The 22312-nt window shown below is 45.9% G+C and overlaps 6 protein-coding genes across 6 annotated transcripts; 3 read left to right on the plus strand and 3 right to left on the minus strand.

Annotated features, from left to right (window-relative positions):
- Positions 1-3451: 3451 nt before the first annotated feature.
- K444DRAFT_631051 (uncharacterized protein) lies at positions 3452-4521 on the plus strand (the record flags this gene model as incomplete). The annotated part of the gene is made up of 3 exons (XM_024883295.1): positions 3452-3494; positions 3546-4093; positions 4291-4521. The coding sequence occupies 3 exons, from the start codon at positions 3452-3454 to the stop codon at positions 4519-4521; spliced, it is 822 nt and encodes a 273-aa protein (XP_024735361.1).
- Positions 4522-5901: 1380 nt separating this feature from the next.
- K444DRAFT_664521 (uncharacterized protein) lies at positions 5902-7306 on the plus strand (the record flags this gene model as incomplete). Its single annotated transcript, XM_024886972.1, has 2 exons — positions 5902-6331; positions 6380-7306. The coding sequence occupies 2 exons, from the start codon at positions 5902-5904 to the stop codon at positions 7276-7278; spliced, it is 1329 nt and encodes a 442-aa protein (XP_024735362.1). The 3' UTR covers positions 7279-7306.
- A 5348-nt stretch (positions 7307-12654) lies between these two features.
- On the minus strand, positions 12655-14213 carry K444DRAFT_614228 (S-adenosyl-L-methionine-dependent methyltransferase). The gene is made up of 9 exons (XM_024880502.1): positions 13998-14213; positions 13903-13949; positions 13770-13852; positions 13693-13715; positions 13618-13636; positions 13445-13567; positions 13336-13396; positions 12736-13287; positions 12655-12690 (listed from the first exon to the last, which is right to left on the minus strand). The coding sequence occupies exons 1-9, from the start codon at positions 14127-14129 to the stop codon at positions 12660-12662; spliced, it is 1071 nt and encodes a 356-aa protein (XP_024735363.1). The 5' UTR covers positions 14130-14213; the 3' UTR covers positions 12655-12659.
- Positions 14214-17109: 2896 nt separating this feature from the next.
- On the minus strand, positions 17110-17940 carry K444DRAFT_631053 (uncharacterized protein; the record flags this gene model as incomplete). Its single annotated transcript, XM_024883296.1, has 4 exons — positions 17110-17278; positions 17334-17449; positions 17552-17671; positions 17938-17940. 4 exons carry the CDS (start codon positions 17938-17940, stop codon positions 17110-17112), a joined length of 408 nt encoding a protein of 135 aa, XP_024735364.1.
- Positions 17941-19348: 1408 nt separating this feature from the next.
- K444DRAFT_432782 (uncharacterized protein) lies at positions 19349-20022 on the plus strand. Its single transcript, XM_024872786.1, has one exon. It carries the CDS (start codon positions 19388-19390, stop codon positions 19817-19819), a length of 432 nt encoding a protein of 143 aa, XP_024735365.1. The 5' UTR covers positions 19349-19387; the 3' UTR covers positions 19820-20022.
- Positions 20023-20489: 467 nt separating this feature from the next.
- On the minus strand, positions 20490-22282 carry K444DRAFT_631054 (uncharacterized protein; the record flags this gene model as incomplete). Its single annotated transcript, XM_024883297.1, has 4 exons — positions 20490-20948; positions 21006-21855; positions 21911-22176; positions 22226-22282. The coding sequence occupies 4 exons, from the start codon at positions 22280-22282 to the stop codon at positions 20490-20492; spliced, it is 1632 nt and encodes a 543-aa protein (XP_024735366.1).
- Between the last annotated feature and the right edge of the window lie 30 nt (positions 22283-22312).

Genomic DNA, 22312 nt, shown 5'->3' on the forward strand with positions numbered 1-22312 from the left:
GCTAAGCCAATCAGCTGACCCCCATTATATAAGCCAATCAGCTAGCAAAATACCTTAGCTGATGACTGACTGACTGGCTTATTACCCACCCTGCTTCCTTTTCCTTGCAACTTATAAGCATTAAAGCTTACTTTCCACTTATTTCCTAAGGAGCTATTTCCTAAAGAGCTCTCTCCCAGAAAGCTCTTTGCGCATTATAGTGAGCTGTTTCCCAGAGAGCTTTTTGCGTATTGCAATGGCTATTTCCCAGAAAGCTCTTTCTAATTACAGGAAACTATCTCGCAGTAAGCTATCTCCCAAGAAGCTTTTTCCTAGGAAGCTCTTTATATATCGCAGTGAGCTGTCTCGCAATGAGCTGTCCTCCAAGGAGCTCTCTCCCAGAAAGCTCTTTATGTATTACAGGGAACCGTCTTGCAGTAACCTATCCCCCAAGAAGCTCTCCCCTAGAGAGCTCTTTGGGAAATAGCTTCCTGGAAGAGAGTGCCCCAGAAGACAGCTTACTGCAATACGTAAAGAGCTTCCTGGAAGAGAGTTCTCTGAGAAATAGCCATTATAATACGCAAAGAGCTCCCTAGAGAAGAGCCCCTTGAGAGACAGCTCATTGCAATATATAAAGAGCTTCCTGGAGAGAACTTCCTAGAAATAGCTTACTAGAAATAATTTACTAAGAATAGCTTCTATAATATATAAAGAGCTTCCTAGAGGGGGGCTTCCTTTTAAGTAATAATAAAGGCTTAGAGAGAAGGGAGAGGGGTAGTAATATGCAAGTATAGCGATTTTTATTAAAGTAAATTATATAACTTTGAGGGAAAATGGGGCCTTAAGTACTAAAAGAAAAGTGGGATTCTAAATATTTTCCTTAAATATATAAATAAAAGAGAGCCTTACCTTTATTATATATAGTATAATGCTTTACTAAACTTCTTAACTGTCTAGAATTAGAAAAGGGGATATATATACAGGGATTTACTTGTTTATAATTAATTATTAATCGATTTAATTAATACCTTATAATTATAGCATTAATTATAATTAATTACTAAAAACGCCAATTATTGCCAAGCCTGCTAGCTAGCTTGAATTAATTCTTTTAACTCTAATATAACTTCTGACTTTGCTCGATTTATATATATTAAGTTAATCGACTTTTAATTATATACTTTATTGAGTCTCAAATACAGGGTTTTCTCAGTTCTAGGTAAAGTATATATGAGGTTTTACTAAGCAAATATTAATTAGAGAGGACTTAAACAAAGTTAATTTAATATTCCAGAATTTGTAGAATAATTTAGCAAGGCTGAACTTGAATATTATTCAGGTAAGGGGGCGTTAAGCCAGGCTTAGGTTTGCGTCCTCGATAAAGCACTAGAGGAAGGGAAATGCGAGTGCTTGGATGTATAAATGCTCTTGGGAACATTACAGGAAATGAAACCCCAATATTCTATAGCTTTTAGCACAATAAAAGACAACGGAGCTCGATGGTTCAAGGACTCGTGGATAAATTGGACGAGAACCAATCATAAAAGAACTAATAGGAAATCAAAGCATATATATAGTCAAGTATTAATTTTTGGAGTTTGAACTACGATTGCAACGAAAGCTATCTTTCTAATATTGGATTTTCTATGACTGAAGGAGAATTCACCTCCTAATACACATAAATTCTCTATCCGATCCGGAACAAGACAACATTCACTAATCTAGCTCCCCTACTCGAGGCGTGGACGCTTCGTCAGCTGAGCGCCTCCACTGAAAGCAGAATGCCTGATAAGCTGTTTAGTCAGTCGAGCATTCTTAACCTTCTCCCTTTTCAGATCGTTATGGAGATACTGCTTCTTGTCACTCAACTTCTTTCCATCCTACCACGCTTGTAGCTTCCGAGTTATATGATTATCCTTGTGTGTCGGACGCTTCTCGTAGTCCTTGATTTCCTCCGTTAACTCCTCAATCCTAGCATCGTTCATAGCTTCCTTCAACTCCACCTCCCTCAGTTTTGTCTCAAGATCTCTGATTTGTTCGTCGTTGGCATCCTTTTCTGCCTTGTGGGTGTTCTCAGCCTCATTAAATTAATGTCGAAGCGCGACTGCAATGGTCAGGGGGATTTGATGTTCTTCTCTAGCTTTTTTCTCTATTGGGTTCGGACAAGGGATAGCTCTGTTAATCGTATCGCTCAAGTGCTATTTCATTCTCAAGAATGAGTTCTCTCCCTCGTTGGCCGCGATGCGGTCTTCGCTCGGCTTGTATTTGCCATCTGCCAATTCTAGCCGACCCTCTAGTTTCTCCATATCTCCCTGAAGCCCCTTGATGGCGTTGAGTGACTCCTCGTAATCATCGTACAATGGGTTCGTGGACAGATACGGTTCGCCTTCACAAATTGTTCGCTGGTCAATTGGCGAGAGCAAAGCTAAAGAAAAAGATACCCACCGAGCAGATTCCGGGTTGAGAGCTCGGCAGGGTATTGCTGAGTTCGAGGATTGGTGTTAGGGACATCCTCACGAGCGAAAACGTGAGCAGCATCGAACCTGATGGTACTGGGTCAACGAAGAAGCAACAGATCCGCGAGTTGTACTTACTCATCAAGATCCTGCTTCTCGGTGTAGCCGAAGGCGCCTCGATGTGTGATTAGAAGGCCGGCATATTGGTCGCGTGTCGATGTGGAGATGTGGTCGTTGCTGTTGTAAGGAGTGTTTGAGGAGAAGTAAGGTTTCTTGACGATCTCGAGCTCGAAGAAATATTTTGGGGCTGTGTTCATCGTTCCATAAATTCACCAATGTCAAAAATTGGATTTGGCAAAAAGGGTGCCGCTTCGCCTTTGGGTCCTTTACTTTACTACTTTCAACCTTGACTCGCGATGCACTTTCAACAACCGTATATTTCTTCCGAGTAATTTGCCAGTTGAGAAAAGAACATATACATAGCTCATTCTACATTCCTCCGTGTATTATGGAACATTCAAACCTCTCCGTGGTCCTCATTTCGGGAAGCGCCACATTGGGGGATTGGTAGAATCACGTGATCACCCCCCTTTCTTTCCCTCGCTTAACCTTCACTCCTTCAAAGTAAAGGAATATCCAATGTCCGACATCCGGAACTAACGTGGAAATCCAGAAAGATTGATGTGTGACGTCAGTCGTGTTTTCGCACCGATCTCTTTATCGAATCTATCCCCTTTTCGCGTTCTTCTCACACACTTGACACAATTGTCTACCCACGACCGTCTGGCAAGCCTGCTTCGGCAGCAAGCAAGTCGCAAGTCGAGCATCTCAGTACCTCCTAAGCAGAGATTTGGCCAAGAGCAAGTCACACAATGCCCCTGTACGTGTCGCAAATCGTTGCCATTGTAGCGGAAGCAAAAGCCAGGGGTTGCAATTTGCACCACTTGATGCAAGCCTTTCACAAATCCATAGAAATAGGCACTTGGATGATCTGTGAAAGCCGGAATAGATTTTGCATGCACGAGTACTCTATCGAACGCCGAATCTGGCTCATACTGTGTATGCCCAACCCCTCCCCATCCACTTGAAGCGGAATCTGATTCTCTGCAGTTGGCCACACTGATGCCAAGCCGTTCCCTGGCGTCAATCCATTGATCGAGTATAACCTGAAGTACCAGCAGCTTCAAGAAGCACGACAGGCTTATGAGGATAAAGGCCAAGAGCTTGACAACAAGCTCGAACTCATCAAGAAGCTCTCTGACGAGGCGATGGAGATTCAGGATGCATCCATAGAGAAGCAACGAAAGATGTATAAGTGGGTATACAGAGCAATCACCGTCGACGTGGTGATCACCGGACTGTATTATGGTCATCTCAATGGTTTTAACCAGCATGAGGAACACACGTATCTGATGCAAATCCGGATGGCAATGCGACGGATCATCACTCGTTTGGGTGTTGGCATTACCCAGATGCAGAGGGAGCATCAGGAGAAGCTCAATGCTCTTAGGAAGCTCAAGGTTGAAGTGGATAGGCTTGATGTGGAGATTTCTGATAAGGAGGCCGAGTTGGAGAGAATACGCGCGGAGTGGAAGGAGGTCCGAGCCACTTTCTACAGTGTCAAAAAGCCACAATACGGAGAGCAGGTTCGCCGGGAGGTGCGCTGACTGCGGAATAGTTGCGAATACAATGGTGCTTTTCTATCTCTGTTTGTCTGAAATTATCTTGCATGGTTGTGACTTGCTCTGGCTTCATTGCGGAAGAAGTGCTCGCTTACATTGCTTGATTCTTACATGAATGTATACATTGAGTTCTTGAGTAATTTAGAAGACTCGAAAAACTCCATGGATTGCAGAGAGTCGAGGTTTTCATTATTGGACAGACCTCCACAGGGGACGAATGGGCCTGGATGGCACCAAAGGAGTCTCGGAGGTCGTGTGAATCTGCATTGAGAGCCGAGAATGGTCTGAATAGACCCTCCTTGCCTGCAGTATGCAAGAAACAAGTTCATCTGGCCATTGAAGGCCAGCCCAGATCTTCTTCAAGTCGACGACCAGCTAAAGCTAGCTCAGCATCAATGCATTAAAATGAATCAACAGGGTGAGACCGATTACCGAAGGCCAGCTAAGCATCCCTATCACCCACAAAATCCAGAGAGATCACAATCCGTATTTTGAAACCGTATCGATTAGCTTCGGGAGAATATTGAAGATATTGAGTTGTATTTTCGAGGGCCAAATCCGAGCAATGGGGAAATTTAAGGTTGAATTGAAAGAGACATTGCACATACGCAGAGGAGGCGTTCTCGTCCACTCTCATCTCTGCACCCCCTCTCCTCGGAATCTCTGAATAAGTAGATAAATAAACCTCCATTCAAGATCCCATCCCCACTGTTCAACCTTCTAAGCATCGATCTTTTTCCTTCCACTACTGCCGCTTCCAGCATCATCAACAGCACCTCCACTGCGTGCTGTTCCACTTCATCCCGGTTAATAACATCGGCAAGCTTAACCATGTGTCCTCTTCGATCTCGCAAGTATTTCCATACACATGCTTGAAAAGCCCGTTGCGGGAAGGGAAGCTTCCGGACACTTCCGGCAAGTCTTGTCCAACAGAATCTTTGGAATGATCGCTACGTAGGTATCGTCCTCCAGTTTCCCGAGTTTAGGTTGGCCCTCGTCCGCGAGAAGGCACATCTCTTCGCTCGCGTAGCCTCCATTTTCCCCCAGCTCTTTGTCTTTTTGATCTCCAAACCCCGGGATCATAGTAGTCCTAATCCATGGCTCCATCATAATGCCTGAAACTACAGAACCTGTCTTCATTCTTCTGGGAGTTGTTGTTGTAGAGAGTTGGATCCGTAATGAGGCTTGTCGTCTGGGTCGCCGTGTGATTTTTCTTGTTCATTCATCCTTCTCCTCCCCCCTTCCAATATCACAGATCCCCAACCCATACTTCCCGGCGACTTCATTCCCAATATCGTCAACTCACTTTCATCCTGTCTGCATCCACGCCCCCTGACCTCTTTGATACCGAATCGGTCATCGTCATCTACCGTCCTTACCGAAAGGTCGACTCTTCGAGGGTTGAAGCACATTCTAGAGGGATGTGGGAAGGTGTAACCGCCGTGATTGTTCGATACTTCCATCCGATCAGTTCAGGGTGTCCAACAAAGGGCTTCTCTCCTCGTTTGGCTCGCCGGAGCCGCTTTTGGCACGGCCATGGAAAGGCATCTTCAAAGTGAATTTGGCAGAGCAGAGCCTCGTCACCGGAAAATCTTAATTCCAAGTCCTAGCCTCCTCGGTTGGAATCCCACAACCAAAACAAAGCCGAGCCTTGATAATTATTTGCTCCCGGCCCGACCATTCTTCCCTTTGACACGAACAGCCAATCGGCGACGAAACCGACACAACCTGTCTAACGCAAAACACTCTAGCTCATTCGACCAACCCGCTGCAGAGCAATCAGCATGGCTTCACAAAGACCAGAACGTCTGCTTGTAGACACGCAGATCGCCTTTCTCCAAAACATCCTCAAAACCCAAGATGTCAAGATCGACTTTGAAGAGCGTGTCCTATCCATGCTCCAGTCATCCCTCGAGTACAAGGAGACGACAGATCACGTTCTTTTTGAGGAGGTAGAAGAAGCCGAAGAATCCAACGTAGAGCAGATGATGAATGAGGGCGAGGATGAGGAAAGCGAGCCCGCGATGGAGGTTTCTGAACGTGTGGAAACTATGGTAGCAGAGACTCGCGCTTACCAGGAATGTCAACAACAAGTTCAAGGTGATGTTAGTGATGCGGTCTTGGAGACTGGAACGGAGGGAGACGAAGGTCACGAGGGCGATGAAGATATGGGGAACATTGAAGAAGATAGCGACGTAGGAGGCGCTGGTGACGGTATGTTACACTTTCAACTATTAAAGCTATGGAACTAACATGCCTCAGATGACGGAGAGGCTGACGATGAACTAGACGGAAATGGCATGAATGAGATCGAGACATCGGGAGACGAGTCAACCGAATCCGATTCAAACACCTCCTCCCCCCAAAACCACGCTACTGCCATCCCAACAAACGTTGGTTTGAGTAGTCAAGGTGTCCACAATTATCAGCACAATGACTCCGACTCCGACTTCGACCTTGCAGCCTTTCGTGCCGCACATGTAAAGCCCAAGTACGGAGAAAAGGCCCCTGCTGGAGATCCAAGGGAACGTCTGTTTTGCGACCACCCAGGTCATCCACGCCTCTGCAAGCACCAAGGTCTGATGAGCGAGACGGAGGGAAGTGAGAGTGACAGCAATGACAGCACGATCGACGACGCAAGTATGGGACATTCCAGCGACAACGAGCCATTCGACGGCAGCGGCGGAGACAATGATGAAGATCAAACCGCGGTCGAAGAGCAAAAGGAGCGCCTCCGAACCAAGATTGCAGAGAAGGAAGCCAGACTTGCTAATTTGAAGGCCTGCAGAGATGAGCTCAATGAAGTACTTCTGCCGGAGATTGCGAGGTTGACGGAAGCCATGGCAACGGGGGGAAAACTCAAGGAGTTGCAAAGCAAAGGATATTTGACCATGGTCGAGGACTATGCTTCGGACCAGAAGCAGATTCAAGATTTCGTGGCTAAATATGATACCGCTGAGGAGGTTAGGGAGGAAGTTGAGGAGAAGGTAGAAAGCGAGGATACGACGGCGATAGAGGCAACCGAAAGTCAGCTTGCGACTCTAGAAGTTCAAGGTGCTGCGGGTACATTAACGATGGCGACTATTGGTGACAAGAAGCGAGATCGAGGCGATGATGAGGGAGATATGGGCATGTCCAAGAAGAGCCGAAAGGACCATTGAAGTTCACTACGTGTTTGGAACATTGGACCCGATTCGTCTGAAGATTGCAGTGCGGAATTGGGAAGTAGCGATGGAGGAATGACTAGCACTTGCGTATTTTGTAAATTACTGTATGTTGAATTACCGAATGTAATCGATACCAAGAAAACAATGAAGGGTCACGGTCATGGGCAAGATGAGGACCAAATCACCCATAGAACGAGGGAACAATGTGAAGCTTTGTAAAGAAAGGTTGCTCCATTCTCTCCTAATCGAATTTCAAGCCTCCTGAACTAAAAGGATACTGTGGAGCCTGATGACTCTCTCTTTGGCATCTCGAGCACGGCTGATCGCCAAAGGGCCAGTCGTGGGTGTTGCTACCACAGTTTCGGCAGGAAGCTGAGGGGTGGCGTGGGACCCTACCTCTTTCCCGGAAGTCACCTTCGAATCGTGTGTATTGAGAGAATGATTGCTCCTTAAGGTATGCTACACTGACAGATGGTAGTGCTCCAAGGTATTGTGCTCCACGGAGGTTCATTCGTCCCTGTCTAGTTGAGATCATGGACCAAGGAGGTTTGCTGAGGCCATTGTCGGGGAAGCTTGAGGACGTTTGCGGAATGCTGGGAAAATCAGGGGCGGAGGGTAGTACGGCATGGTTGACTACTTGGTGGTGTGGATTCTCCAATGGAGAGTGCAGTTGGAGCAGCCCGCAGTTGGTCTTGTTGTCTATGAACCATTGTAACAGGAAGTCGCGGTACTTTGTAGAAGTGGAAAATTTGACGCCGATTTGGTTTGAAATCAGATGCTGTCTGTCCGTGAGGCGAAGTCTTCTTAGAAGCACTGGGCTTTTCTAAATAAGTTGTTGAGCTGGCAAATGGCTCAGTTACCCGCGGCAGCTGAACATTGCACTGAGGGGACGTCCAAGGGATGAACCTGAGAACCAATCCTTTCCGGATTCGCCCAGCTGGGATCCTGTACTTGTTCATCAACGGTTTGGAAAATCCTGACCTTCTTCCTTGCAGCCGCGAATTGGCAAGTTTGTAGGTATCGGTCGAGGAGCGCCTATTTCTCGGGATTGAGGAATCGGAAGTCTCGCACAGATCTCAGAGGCGGGTTGCCGGCTTTTTTCACAACCATCACAAACCATAAGTTCGATGCATTGAGATTCTGTGCCTTTTGATTTCCTCGAAGCGGTCGATCTGGGCATCGGTCGATGTTGTGTTTGGTAGTATTGCACAGAGGGCATCCAACGAGGAAACCGTATACATCGACCTTGCGAGTGCAGTCCGGAGTTCATGGCCCTTCTGGGAACAAGCACCGCAATAGCGTACTGGATCGATTGGTTTTTGGACTGCTTCTGCTATGATCTCTTGTTGAGTCTTGGCCTTCTGTGTGACCTTCTGTCCGGGCGCGGCGATTTGAGGGAAAGAGGGCGGTTGATGCGTTCATGGGGTTTGACCATGATCGGTATTGGATGTAGCGGGAACGGTAGGACAAGCAGCCAGCTCAGGAATGATGTTCAGTGACTCCATATCTCCAGAAATAGGAGGTGTGCCGGTGGACGGTGGCGTCATAGAAGGAGCGATTGGAGGAGGGCAGGGCTCGATTCCCGGGAATGGCTGTTCTGGCCCTAGATTTTATTAGTACCTGATTTTTCTCCAATGTCCCAAAAGCTGCTAAAAGAATGAACACCACATCTGATACTCAGCCCTGTGCTGTTGTACTTTGGGCGTCATATTAGGACAGGAGGTGTGAAGGTGAAGGAGGCGGTCACGATAGTACTCGTGCACCTTGACGAATCACAGCTTCTCCTCTGCTGCCTTTTAGCGCATGGTCCCAAATTGAGACGGATATTCCATGCTGGGTGATATAATCACGAACTAGGTGTGGGGGTCGGTCGGCATTGTTCTGGCAAACGTTGGTTGAATTTGAAGATGTTTTCTAGCGAGATCGCGTGGTTTGAAGCACGCGTAGCTCGGGCGGTGAATATATTTCTAGAACCAGACCTCGAAAGTAGCCACACTTCTTCTGTTCACGCCCGTTCGTCAATACGAGCGGTTTACCAATCGGGTGCTACGATTGGTCAATCGGCCTTCCGATTAATCAATCGTAGCTCCCATTGATCAATAGGAAATGGAATACGATTCGCAAGCCACAGTGGGTCCCGATTGATCAATAAGGGGGCCGATTGATCAATCGAATGGCCGATTAATCAATCGGGTAATATTGGGGTTTCGGGGCTGAGGAGGCTGAAACCCTTTAGTTCTCAGTATGTAATAATATATCCTCAAGACTAATAGCTGAAACCCTTTAGTTCTCAGTATGTAATAGGGGTAAAGACACTTCTCCAGAGCTTCTAGATATGTATAGGGCCTCTGCTCCCTTTTTACTACCTAGACACAGTTCACAGCACATAGTTCACAGCACAAGCACCTACTTTCCAAGCACAATTACTGATTCTATATATCTCCCAATCAATTACCTTACTTCCAATATGTCTCTTTCAACCCTTCGTTCATCTCCAGCCCCACGTACACCTCGTCAACGTGTCTATGGCCGAGCAGAGCAATATTTTGATATTACTGCACCAGGAGCACGTTCCTCTGGCACTCAGTTTTTGCCCTCCCCTATTACTGAAGACCCTACTAATAATTGGTCCGCTAAAGACGAAGCTGCGTGGGATCAAAGGCTTGCTAAGGGCGGTAGTAGGAAAATTCTTACTGCTAGGAAGCGTATGGATATCAGATAGTGGTTGCAAAATCCTGATGCTTCACTCCCTAGTGGAACAAAAGCAGAGAAGCGCTACCAGGCTAATATTAAGCACGAATCCCAATTATACGAGCTTCAGGATAATCAGGTATATCGTAAGGAATACCACGATACCCGCCGCGATGAGATTATTCCAGCCCGGTATACCCTTTGCTATAATAATGCCTTTGAGGTTTTGATTACTATTCATGAGAAATTAATGCATACAGGTAGTACCCCTTGAATTTACTAATTTTTATACTAATAACCTATATAATAGCCTTTAATACTATATTTGAGCATACAAGACGTATTTGGCATGGCCCATCCCGTGACGACCACGCTTGGATAAGTGCCCGCTGTGCTTACTGTAATAAGGAAAAGGCTCAGAAGAATCCTAAGGGGATTACACCTATCCAATCTCATTATCCTGGCGAGCGTATGGTTCTGGATTTAATGGATTTTCGTGTAAGTATCCCTTAAGTCATGTGATTTACCTCTATATTCCTGTATTTCCTGCATTTCCTGCATTTCGTGCGTTTCGTGCGTTTTTAAGCTTTTCCTGCGATTTTCGCGATTCCTGTAATTTTCGTAAATTCCGAACCTTTTTATTCACACTTTATTAATACTATAGTATTACTATTACTAATACTATTATAGCATGATCGGGACGGAGAATATACGTGGATCTGGTAATTAAAATGCCACTTTTCCAAGTTCGTATGGATCCGTGGGCTTAAGGCTAAGACTGCGGACGAAGCTGCGGACGAGCTTATTAAATGGCTAAATAATAACGGGTATATTTCCATTTTAGCCTGTAATAATAGGGGTGAGTTTAAGGGGAAAATGATTGAGATTTGCAAGAAGAGAGGGATAAAGATTATTCGCGGACGAGCTTATTACCATCAATCTCAGGGCTCTATTGAAGTGGCTAATCGAATCTTCAAAAAACGACTACGGGCCGCACGAGCGGATACTAGTATCCAATCGTGGATACAGTTACTTCCTTTAATCGCATGGGTAATTAATACCACAGCTACACCAGCTCTTCCTAAGGGAAATACACCATACGAGGCCTGGTTTGGACAAAAGCCACCTACTGATTTCCTAGACCATAAGGAGAGTGCTCGCCGCGCACGTGCGGCCCTAGGGGCTATAGGGCCTATGGAAGGTACTACTGAGAGTAGCGCTTCTGGAGAGGATGGAGAGGATAGAAAGAATAGAGAGAATAAAGAGAATAGAGAGAATGGAGAGGATAGCTTTTTCGTGGATAAGGAAGCAGAACAGGAGGAAGTAGCTGAGGAGATGATTTTATCTGAGCTAACTAGGAGGGTTGCGGAGCATATGAGAAAATAGAAGGAGAATATAGTAAAGAGAGCGAATTCCAAAGCTCTTGAATATGATATTTGTGATGGCAGGAATAAAGCAATGGAACGATGCTCAAAGATCAATGATTTCCAATGTCCTACAGAATCTAAAGCTAAGGAGAGAAGGAGTGAGGTGTGGCAGTGGATAAGTAGGTATGGCCAAGACCATTGAAACGCCGAGCTTTGGAAGCGAGCTTGGTTTGAACCATAGCTTGGAATCTTAGCTGAAACCAACCCCTTTGGCTGAAACTACGTCTGTATTAACCATGTGACACCATCCGTCACAATATTCAAGAGATTGCAACCCTCCAGATCCCAAAGCAATACAGATTCGGTACGGAAATGGCTAGAATTCCAGTAAGAGTTCTGGAAAAGACTCCAAAGGTATGTAGTTTATAAGCCTTACTTTTAATAAAAGCTAATTAAAATAGGGCTACCGCTTAGCTACTAAGTATGGCGAGCTTACTACTCTCTGGCCGCATAGTGCCCTCAATAAAATCACCTCCCAATCAACTTATCCTGATTTACCTACTACTGGTGCAACCCACAAGAGGGATAAAATCACCCTCCCTAAAGCGGTAGCAAAGGAGAATAATCGTGGTTCAATTGCATCAGTTCAGAAGGCTGGAAGAGCATCTGAGAGAGCAAAGAAGAGAGTAGCTGAGGAGCAAGCACGTGAGAATGGAGCTAGAGAAGGAGGAGAATCAGGTGATCAAGTGGAGGGGAGGGTACCAAAAAGGGCTAGGGTAGCTATAGGAGCGCCTAGACGTAGTAGGAGGCATGTATAGTAAAGCTTTTGCTATTCCCGAGACCTCAATATTAGCCGATTGATCAATCGGCCCCCTTATTAATCAATCGGGACCCACTGTGGCTTGCGAATCGTATTCCATTTCCTATTGATCAATGGGAGCTACGATTGATTAATCGGAAGGCCGATTGACCAATCGTAGCGCCCGATTGGTAAACCGCTCGTATTGACGAACGGGCGTGAACACTTCAAGATCCCAAGTAAGTTTCTTAGATGCGGAACAAGGCCTAGACGTCCGGAGTCTGCTGGTACACTCACGTATCCTCAAAGCTGAAGGTTCGAGAATTTTCTGGGACATTCCTCACTGTTGCCATTCCAAAGTATTTTCGCTCTTTTTTCCAAGAAGACCAAGGCCAAGCCCTTTTCAGTTCTCGAAGGTATCAAGTGCTCCTGAAGGGTCTGGAGCAATTATTTGGATCCATAGTGAAGAGACTGGCGCTAGAAGTCTAGGCATCAACGCTACCGGATTTACAGTGCGTCTAGCCCGGTTTCTTCCCATACACCACATGCCTATCACCATTAGCACAGCTCTTAAGATCTTCAAGTATCCCTTACATTTGTACATAAGCATGCACACGCCTATTTTCAATATCCTTTCTCACATCCACAAGCAAGGATTCGACTTCTTCGGTCGACCAGCCTAGCCCTCTCGTCAACAAAGCTGTCGTCGAGTTCAGCCCCTCCAGTAAATCAAACTGAAACCAAAGACCCAACAACTTCAAATATGTATCCTTTGGCCAAGTATTTATTGGCCAGGGCAATATCTTTTCTTCAATATCAACGAATCCGATCTCTTCCATCCAACCCTTATATTGGTTCGTTCTAGTCCATGGTTTCCCAACTTTCTTTGCCCCCTCTTCAATCAACATGTTCCATTTCCATAGCGCGGTCCCATTTAAACTGTCGTCAACACATTTCATGGGAAAGTCAGCATCCTGCATTTCGAGGTAGCCTCCTGGTGCCAGTGCATCAAAAGCTCGTTTGAGGACCGCTCGGTGGTCTTTAAAGCAGCTAATCAGGAGGCGACCGTGAATGAAGTCAAATTTCTGAGAGTATGTCCAGTGGTCTTCAATGTCGTCTATTTCGAACGTGCAGTTTGCTGGAATACTAAACTCTGTCAGCCTCCTTCTACTACTTCCCTAGGGGCTCGCTGACAAGTTTGGTTGAATGGGGCTGAGGTCATTCCCTATAACTTGTGCCGAAGGAAATCTAAATGCTGCAAGACTTCAACAGGTGTCAGGCAATTTTGGGTGAAGTCTCTCACCAAAATCTATCGCCCATATCCCAGTTCCCGTTCCCATATCCAAAACGTTTTGTGGATTGGGTTTTATTGGAGCCGGGAATAACTGGTCTTGGAGCGCAATACTCCAAACGTAGTGTTGCATATCTTGAAGACACCTTAGCAGGTCTCCCTGACAGTCGTTGACCAAACCGCACCTAATCTATCTTGCTCGATCTGTTGCAACCCGCTCACATCAGCAATTCTCCATATATTCAACCAGGGTTTCTAACCTCATCGTTCGGCATAACATAGTCTGCAGTACCTATTCAGCAACCACACTCCCCTCAACCAATATGTGCCAACTCACTGCCTTCCTTAAACCGATGGTATGTCCTCCCATTCTCAACCATATAGTCGTACACGCTCGACTGCACCGAGAATACAGAGGCTCTGCGATCTAATATCAATTAAAGTTCGGAAGGTTCGGGGGAAGGACTGACGCCCGCGACAAATTAGCAATCGCAGAATCATTGTCCGTTGAATCGACCTTATCTGCAGTTAGTACAACCTAGGACACGTCACAGGGGCTTCATACACTGATCATCCCGTCTACATACTCCACTGAGGTCTCAACAGGCTGGTATCCCTGCCGCGGGGGAGAGTGCGGACCAGGGGGAGGTTCTTCAATATCGCTTGCTGCCAGCGGACCACTCTGCGTGGACGACATGCTGCGCCAATTTACGGCTTGGCAATAGTGGTACGAGGACCAATACAGAAGGCATGGTTCTCAAGGAGAAGCCATCTGATTCTGGATTGTGGAGATGCGGGTTCAATGGGAGGCTGCATGAGGTCGGGTACGGCGGTAGGTTATTGCCTGATTAGGTAAGAAGTCCGTACCCCGCTAGAAGGGTTCCCTGGTCAACCGGCCACCCATAAATCAACCCACTCACTAATTATTTTAGGTTGCAAGTTTATTAGATCAATCTTTAGTAGATAGCAATAATCCATATACTAATTTAAACTGCTTTTGTAAGTTTATTCGTGCACTTATTCGTTATCAAATTAGTACTATCCCCCCCCCTAAACACTTACGGTGGGTCTAATATTCGCCACACTCTCATGCTTCACTCACACCACACCTCACCCCATTCCAGCCAATCAGATCGCTCAGAACCACACCACGAGCACACCACGTACACCACGTATTGCCATAAGAGCGGCAGAATTGCTCATACTATATAGCTTCATTATTTAATTAATGAAAATGGATTGATATACTACTCCACTACCATACGGTAATTTATATGACGTAGAGACTCCACCCTCTGGATAGCCACATACTCCTCCCTTTGATATTAATGAATTTATTAACTTCCCTCCTAGTTCTCAGCGAACTACGCAGTCGTGGGACTCTCGCAATGGCCCTAGGGCAGTTCCTGAATCACAGCAGATAATACAGTTAAGAGATTCACGTAACGGTCCTCGCTCTCCAGCCTTACCCTCTCCTCCAGCTCCTCCTCCAGACTCTCTTCTCACGTCTACTCACGGCCCTCTACTTATTATCCCAGACTCTCAAGCAGACTCCTCTGAAGAGCTCTCTCAAGGGAGTAGTGCCTTGTCTCTTTGGCGAAGAGTTGATTATACACGTGATAAGCGTATCCAGATTTAAATAGCTTTCCTTTTCAAGATACTACTATCTCAAATTAAGGAGACTCTAGACGTTACTGATAACTAAATCTATTATGCAAAGAACTACTGCCTTACGCCGTAGAAGAGCAAGACAGGGAGGTATACTAAGCTCTATATTCCTGAAAAGACTATACTTAAGGAGTGGCTACTTTTTTTTTCTTCTTACCGTCACGTGGCATATTACAAGATCTTATACTTCCTTCCATAGCTTCATACTAGGGAGAAGGCAATACGTATAGCTATTAACGAGATTGGGTATTGCCGCTATATCTCACGAAAGAAGGGGTTCTTAGATGATCCTGGAGTTTGCCAGGAGAGGCTAGACTTAGTAGAGGACGGGAAGACATGGCCACGCCCACGTATATAGAGTATTTGCTTTATAGACGAAGTATAGGCATTTGGTAGAGCTTATACGAGTTCGTATATTATATGCTTAAAGGATAGAAGCAATTGCTTACTTCCTGAGTGTATGAGATATAAGTACTCTAAGCTCCCTTCGTAGATATTCTGGGGGAGTATAGTTAATAGTAAGAAGGGACCTGCTCTTTTCTGGGAAAAGGAATAGGGCTTAATTAACTTTACATGATATGACTATAAGATTCTCTTAATAATAGAGTAGTTCTTCCGAAACCACTCCCTTTGTCGGTACTAGTTCTGGCAAGATAATGCCTCCTCTTACTAATTATACGAGACTAAGACGAATTTACTTATTTGCTATATTCCTATAATTCAAGCTTCTCGGTATTTACTAGACTTGAATCTTATTAAACACGTATGGAATTGGATAAAGAATTAGATAGAAGAGTACTATTGGGAAGCATGCTACTAGCTGGATAAGATCCAGTTAGATTAGCTCCGCAAGATTATATAAGATGTATAGAACGCTATACTAGACGAGTATATCCAAGGCTTATATAATAGCTAGTAGAGGAGATGTCAAGCTATAATTAATATATAGGGTGGGCTAATAAAGTATTAAAGAGAGGATTATATATAGAGAAGAATATAGAACTCCAGGCCTCTGGCTTTATAATTTCCTAATGCGGAAGTGTAAATAGTAAAAGCTAACGAGATAGTAAGTACTGAGTAGAGAGAGTGAGGGTAAAGACTCTGAAAATACCAAGACTGCTAGCTTTATAATTACCCGATTGGGAAGGCGGTAAAGGCTAAGTTGCGTGTTTTAAATAAGGTAATGCGTGGCATTAGACGGTGGCGAATATTGGACCTACCGTAAGTGTTTAGGGGGGGGGGATAGTAATTAAAATCAGGCCTAATACTAAAATTTAGCGAGGAATACCAAAAAATCTCAAAAAGCTATGTTTCGTAGTTTATATTATAATAGTGAACTCTTTTTGTTTTAATATACATTTCCTTAGATATTAATCTAATTTATTTATATCCTTAGTTTTAGTTAAAACATTACGTGGTTGAATTATAAAACGATTATTTTAAGTGGCCGGTTGACCAGGGAATCCTTCTAAATGCCGAGACCTCCCCTGGAAATGCATTCTCTTCCCACACCACGTTAACATGAAAAGAGTACCGGTACATTAATCAATCGCTGTCAAAAGCCGCACTGGCAAATATTTCTGCTTATTGGGTATGTATGGCAAGTGTTCACCCATTTTTTTAAAAAAAAATTTTTTAAACAAAATTGATTGCCCGCCACCGCCCACCTACTTGATGAGGCCCCTAGGTAAGAGGTCAAAAAAGGACATCGTACCAGTGCCACGGAATGGACCGAGAGGAGAGACTTTGAAAACACAGAATTTTGCTAAAAGGGTGGGCAGTGGCGAGGCCAGAGAAGATATAGCACCAATCAAACACCAAAGAGGCACGAGTTCCACTATCCTACGAAGTGTGAAAGTAATTCAAGGAGAACCGTTTATGTCGCCAAGTCCATTGCCAAAAGTTGCAACCTCAAAGGAGGAGTCATCGAACTCAAGATCGCCAACGATCACGGTATCGGTTTCCAGACCGCCTGAAAGGATTTGACCACTTCCATATTCGGTTGATCACTAGGAACCAGGGGTTGCAGCTGAGGTACTTGACAGAGCATAGTTGTGCACGGGCTGGGAATAGGTCCTTCCAGTGAGGGGTGTGAGAGCCATGAAGTCTGGTGCTCCTGAATCGGGATTGAACAGAAATGTCTGAGGTGGATTACCGATATCAACGGCCACGAACCAGCTAATTCCAATTTTTATTTAAAGACTTACTAGAATTTTTGGGGCGCTTAACTTACGTGTTGGGAATGCTAACTTCGTCTGTAAAGCCAACGGCGGCGGCGTTGGAATCGCGAGGTCGGAAACGATTTGTAGGAACATGACCGTTGATCTCACGCTTCAACTTTTCGAAAACCTTAATCACAGGAACAGAAATTCAATTTGAGTTTCCAAGGAACTTGAGACCGCGAGGTGCGACAGTGCTGCGTGAAGTAGGAGAAGCATTTGCACTACCTACCCACGAAGGGACTAAGAAGCACACACAGACGACAACAGCTTGAGAAGTTTGAACCGTTTGGAAAGAAGATGATCCTACACTGGATTCCAAGACCAAGTAATCAGCTTTGGTACTTATAGTCTTCGTTATGCGCAGTGCAAAAGTTGTTGGGCGATGGTGAGCCCTACCAAAAACTCCACACCTCGCTTCAACCCTGCCAGGCGAGACAAGTAACGTCGACGTAATCGTATTCAGAGAGAAGAAATCCAAGTGAGGTTGTCTGTTAGACAATATTCCGTCATCTCAACCACAAAGGGGAAGGTTGCGACTGATTAGCTGTCCAGGGGATGCAGAGTCAGAGCTGCGCCTTAAATCCAGCAGCGTAAGAAACGAACGGATGGACTTACCATGGCCAGCTTGGATGGTGAGCTTACATTTTGCTCCTTTCCAAGTTGGTGAGTTAAAGGCTATTGATTTTTGAGGGAGTGGAACGAGCGCGTGTTTGGACTTGCTATCGGTGTGCGCGATGTGCCCTATTGGTGTAGGGTTCCTACAAGTCGGAGACAAAGCCCGTGCAAGCCCTGCGGAGATTTGGAGGATCCGGATTACGTGTCGAAAGAAACTGTGGGATTTTTACATGAAGGGAGATACCTGAATCTCTCGTTGGTCGTTTAGCCTTTTCTTTTTTCTTGTTCAAGGTTGGATTTCCTGAGAGTGATGAAGTGTTCCTCAATCTTCATCAATGTTATCCTTAGCACACTTCCGGGTGTCTAAGCCATACCACCACCTAAGCCGCTTGTTCATAAATCAAATTCATCAGGCCCAACTGGTGACTCTTCCCCTGCGCATCCTGTTGGTTGATACACAAAGCGTTAATCTACAGGAATCGCTCCGGCCTGCCTCGCAGAGCGTGGAGAGCACAGTGTACGACGGCATAAAGTATCAGGGATACAGGGCATTGGAAGACTTTTAGGCCCTCCAGCGTTCAGATTAAGGTAGCAAACTCGCTATAAGGCTAAAAGCAGCATTTACGCCTTCGATAAGGGCTATCACACCTTTTTAGGGCTTCCCCCTGTACTTATAGAGGAGTCTTCGCTAAGGAGGCCTATAATGGTCGCTTGTTTAGTGTCCGAGCGCTATAGTTACTTTACCAATAGCGCTATAACCCTAGAAGATATACTTATCCCTTGCGAATGTCTTATAGCGTTTCTTTACGTCAATTTAGGGAGCACTGCCTAGAGTTACAGGGGCTTATAGCGAGCGTCTGCCATAAATTCGCACTCTGTAGAGCACCAAGGGTCAAAATGCCCGGTATTCCCGATACTTTATGCCGTTGTCTTCGTAGATTTTTGCGCACATGGAAGTGGCAATCGTTGACCCATATATCCAGACCGAGTGTGTCCGGTATTCCCCGTGTGTAGGAGAGTGCCTCGTAACTCGACTCGATATTTGAGGGCATAAGTCCGCACTGAACGGCGGCCATCTTTTGGGTGAAGATCTGGATTGAGAATGAACAATCGGATGGCTCGTGACGCCTCCTCAGGTTGAGAATATTGAAATTGATGAGCCATTGAAAAGATGCTGTTGGCTTGCGTCCGAAGTACATTGGACGTGAGATGAAAATTAAAAGTAGGCTTCGGCTCCAAATGCGATCCTGTGGCAGCTGTACGAGGCTATGCAGGATGCAAACATGCGATTGGTGCGGCCTGCACCGCCTGAAAAATCAACCAGTTGGCTAAAACGACTTGAGGTGCCCTCAAATGGAAGGACAGTCTGCTCCATGCCCCTGAATTGTGTGCTGGGCTCAAGCGATAGAGTGTTGAAAGCATACATTAAAATTTCTCAGGGTGGAGGCAAATGAGAAGACTTTCAATTTGGAGATGGAAGCCAACGATTACAAAAAGAACACAAGGATTTGAAGACAGAGGGCAGAGAGCATGGGAGGGTGAACTTGCTTTTCTTTCCACGTTTTTGTTCTGTAACCGAGTCGTCTCGCTTCCCTCGAGCCACTCATCACTTAGAAAGATAGAAATGAACCTGTTCTCCGGCTCAAACAATACTCTCTCAATCTCCTCCGTCATATCCAGCAACAATTATACGCCGCCAGAGCCCACCTCCCTTACCATGTCCGCCGCTTTTCACCACAGGCATGCGGGATTAGTCAGCTCACCCCCTTATCCGCTTTTTTGGATATCGACCAAAGCTCCCAGTCCTGCAACCACCAAATTGTACAATCTTTCGACTTTGGGGGGAATAATCTCGATTTGGGCAAGCGTTGGTAGAGGCTGATGTCGCTGGCATCAGCGACAAGTATGGTGGTTCGCATCTGGTAAGAGCGGCAGCGACGAGATGTGTTTCTGATGCTGCTAGTGCTGCGATCTCTCGGGTGCAAGCTCTCCACGTTCATATTGCCCTTCATCCACCGGAACAACGTCGGCTTGGTTACCAGCGGCGATGGAGGGTGCCTCCGAGACTAGTGAACAGTTTCATGTCTCTGCAGCCAGGGGTGATTGACCTGTTTCAGTTGAAGTTCTCCATGAATCTCATCTCCTTCCTAAAAATAAATTACCACTGAACTTAGATGAAATGAGGACGCATAGGTAATACTTACCTGTCTAAAACCAAAGGCATCTTGAGGCAATTTCTCGAGAGCCCTCTCTTCTGAGAGGGTTGAAGAATTCGCTGGAACTGATTTGATCTTCATTTTCTTCCGCGGAAGGGTTGATGGTTTTAGGCAATATTGCTGAAAGAGTATGTGGCCAAAGACGTGCAGTACCTCGTACTTCAAAGCAGTTCCTGCAGCTCTCCAACCCAAATGTGGAAGCCCGCGTGTCAAAGAAGCCCAATGTATAGCGCACCAAAGCGCCATTGACAAGTCAAATCACAGCGGGTCCAGGACCGAAGGAAGGGGATAAACAGTATCCAACTTTAGACCGCGCCCCCAAATTTCAATCCCCGTTCATGGCTTGCTCGCCTCTTTCCTGGCCTCAATGATGTCCAGCAGATTATCCGGATATGTCTGGCCTCGAATCGTCTTGGGTTTGTCCGGATCAAAGTATGACCACCACGAAACGTCTTCTTCATCATAAGAATCGTGCTCACATATCGCATTGCCATGAGGGTCTTCTCGGCAAGTGAATAGCATACTCGGGCGGTCATGATCCGAGAGCTGCCAGAAGTTCACTCGCCTAGATCTTAAAGAGCGGTCGCTCATCATGAGTTCCAGGGTCTCAAGGGCAACGCCGACCTTGCGGCCTCGAAGATAAGAGAACAGGTGGAGGGCTGTCAACCGATCTGCTGAAATGTGGGGTGGCTTGGCAGTCTGTTGCCCGACGGCAGTTTGCTCGTCGAAATGGAAGTAAAGGCGAAGGCTCGAGAGCTGTGGAAACTGTGTTAATGCGTCTAGGAACTCGTAAGGCTAATATTGAGTCTCGATTAAGTGTATTTTCAATGATGAATTGGAGCGAAAGCTTACGAGTGTGTTGACCATAACCATATCTAAAATTAGTGAAGAGATTTGAGGACAAGCTTCTCGCAAGGCGTCCAAGTCGTCAGGTGTGTAGGAGGTCCGCTCTACTCCCCTCGAAAACGTATACGAGTCGTAAGCCTGCCTAGTAAACCGTAGCTCCAATGTATTCAGTGTTCCAGCAAAGACAAAGAAGGTCGATATTGGTGGGAGACGGACTGAGATGATAATTCGGAGAGTTCGCACGCCTCGAATGCTGGAAACAAAATTTTCCAAGACGTTTCCCCGCTCCTCGAGTGGCTTGTTAAAGTACAGGATAGTTAAACTCTGGAGACGTAGTAATTGAGACGCTAGGGGGAGGAGGAATCTATCCATATTGAAACCTCTGAGTTCCAGTCGGTGCATCTGAGTGAAGTCGAAGAACGAGGATGGAATGATCGATCGATCGTCTTCAAGAGGCTTGCGAGTTTCGAAGACAAGTTCCGTTAGCGGGCTGAGGCGCTCGCCAGGCTGGACACATAGATCATAGGTTCCATGGCCGTCCGCGAGCCAATCGACCTTTCCATCGCGCGTCCTAGGTAGAGTGAGGTGCAATATTCTCAGATTGGGACTGCCGAGAAGCACATTTTTCAGCCATCTCATGGCTACGGGGTGTTCGTACTCGATCACTACTTGAATGGAGTGTATGTTATGAAAATCAACAAGACTTTTTAACAGGTTCAAGTCGATGATTTGCACTTCATCCACATGGGTTTGCAACCCAACTGAAAGGCCCTCGAGGTAAAGCTTGGCATCCGGCCACAATTGACGAAGACGTCCCTTGATTACGCTGGGGAAACGTTCCTCCCAGTGTAGCCACCTATGGGAGAAGTGAGGGAAATACGGCATAGTAGGTGTTATAAAAAAACACTCACCGTATAGATTCCAAATGTGTCATCCTCGAGATCAGCTTAGCAAGTACAGTCCAATTGAGCTCGCTGCTCACAGTGAGATGACGGGAATAAGCAAGCATGTTCGTCCGAAATGTGTAGTCGCTGGCTGTAAAACAAGTGTGGTGCAACTGCTGTAGATTGCGCGAGGAGATCGAAAGCGACCGGTACAATAACGAACTTGAGATCATGGAGCATCTCTTCGATACAAGGCAGAGGTCCAATAAGGATCGTGGTGAGATATGGGACACCTGTAAATGTTGAGCTTTGCCTGGAGGCTGGAGCTAGTCTGAGACTGACTTGCTCAAATATCGAGAGAACGAGCTCATCACTGAGTTGCAGGAAACCGGGAGCCATTTTAGAGGCGTGACAATTTGATTCTCTAAA

The sequence above is a fragment of the Hyaloscypha bicolor genome, assembly GCF_002865645.1.
Source record: "Hyaloscypha bicolor E unplaced genomic scaffold K444scaffold_92, whole genome shotgun sequence".
Lineage (NCBI taxonomy): Eukaryota > Fungi > Ascomycota > Leotiomycetes > Helotiales > Hyaloscyphaceae > Hyaloscypha > Hyaloscypha bicolor.

Excerpts from the sequence above, each read along its gene's own strand:
- K444DRAFT_614228 (XM_024880502.1), bottom strand. The coding sequence starts at position 14,129 with ATGTCGTCCACGCAGAGTGGTCCGCTGGCAGCAAGCGATATTGAAGAA. Across the intron at positions 13,950-13,997 it reads ATGTAGACGGGATGATCAGT|GTCGATTCAACGGACAATGA; the intron begins GTATGAAGCCCC and ends ACTGCAGATAAG. Across the intron at positions 13,397-13,444 it reads GATATGGGCGATAGATTTTG|CATTTAGATTTCCTTCGGCA; the intron begins GTGAGAGACTTC and ends GAAGTCTTGCAG.
- K444DRAFT_432782 (XM_024872786.1), top strand. The coding sequence starts at position 19,388 with ATGAGAAGACTTTCAATTTGGAGATGGAAGCCAACGATTACAAAAAGA.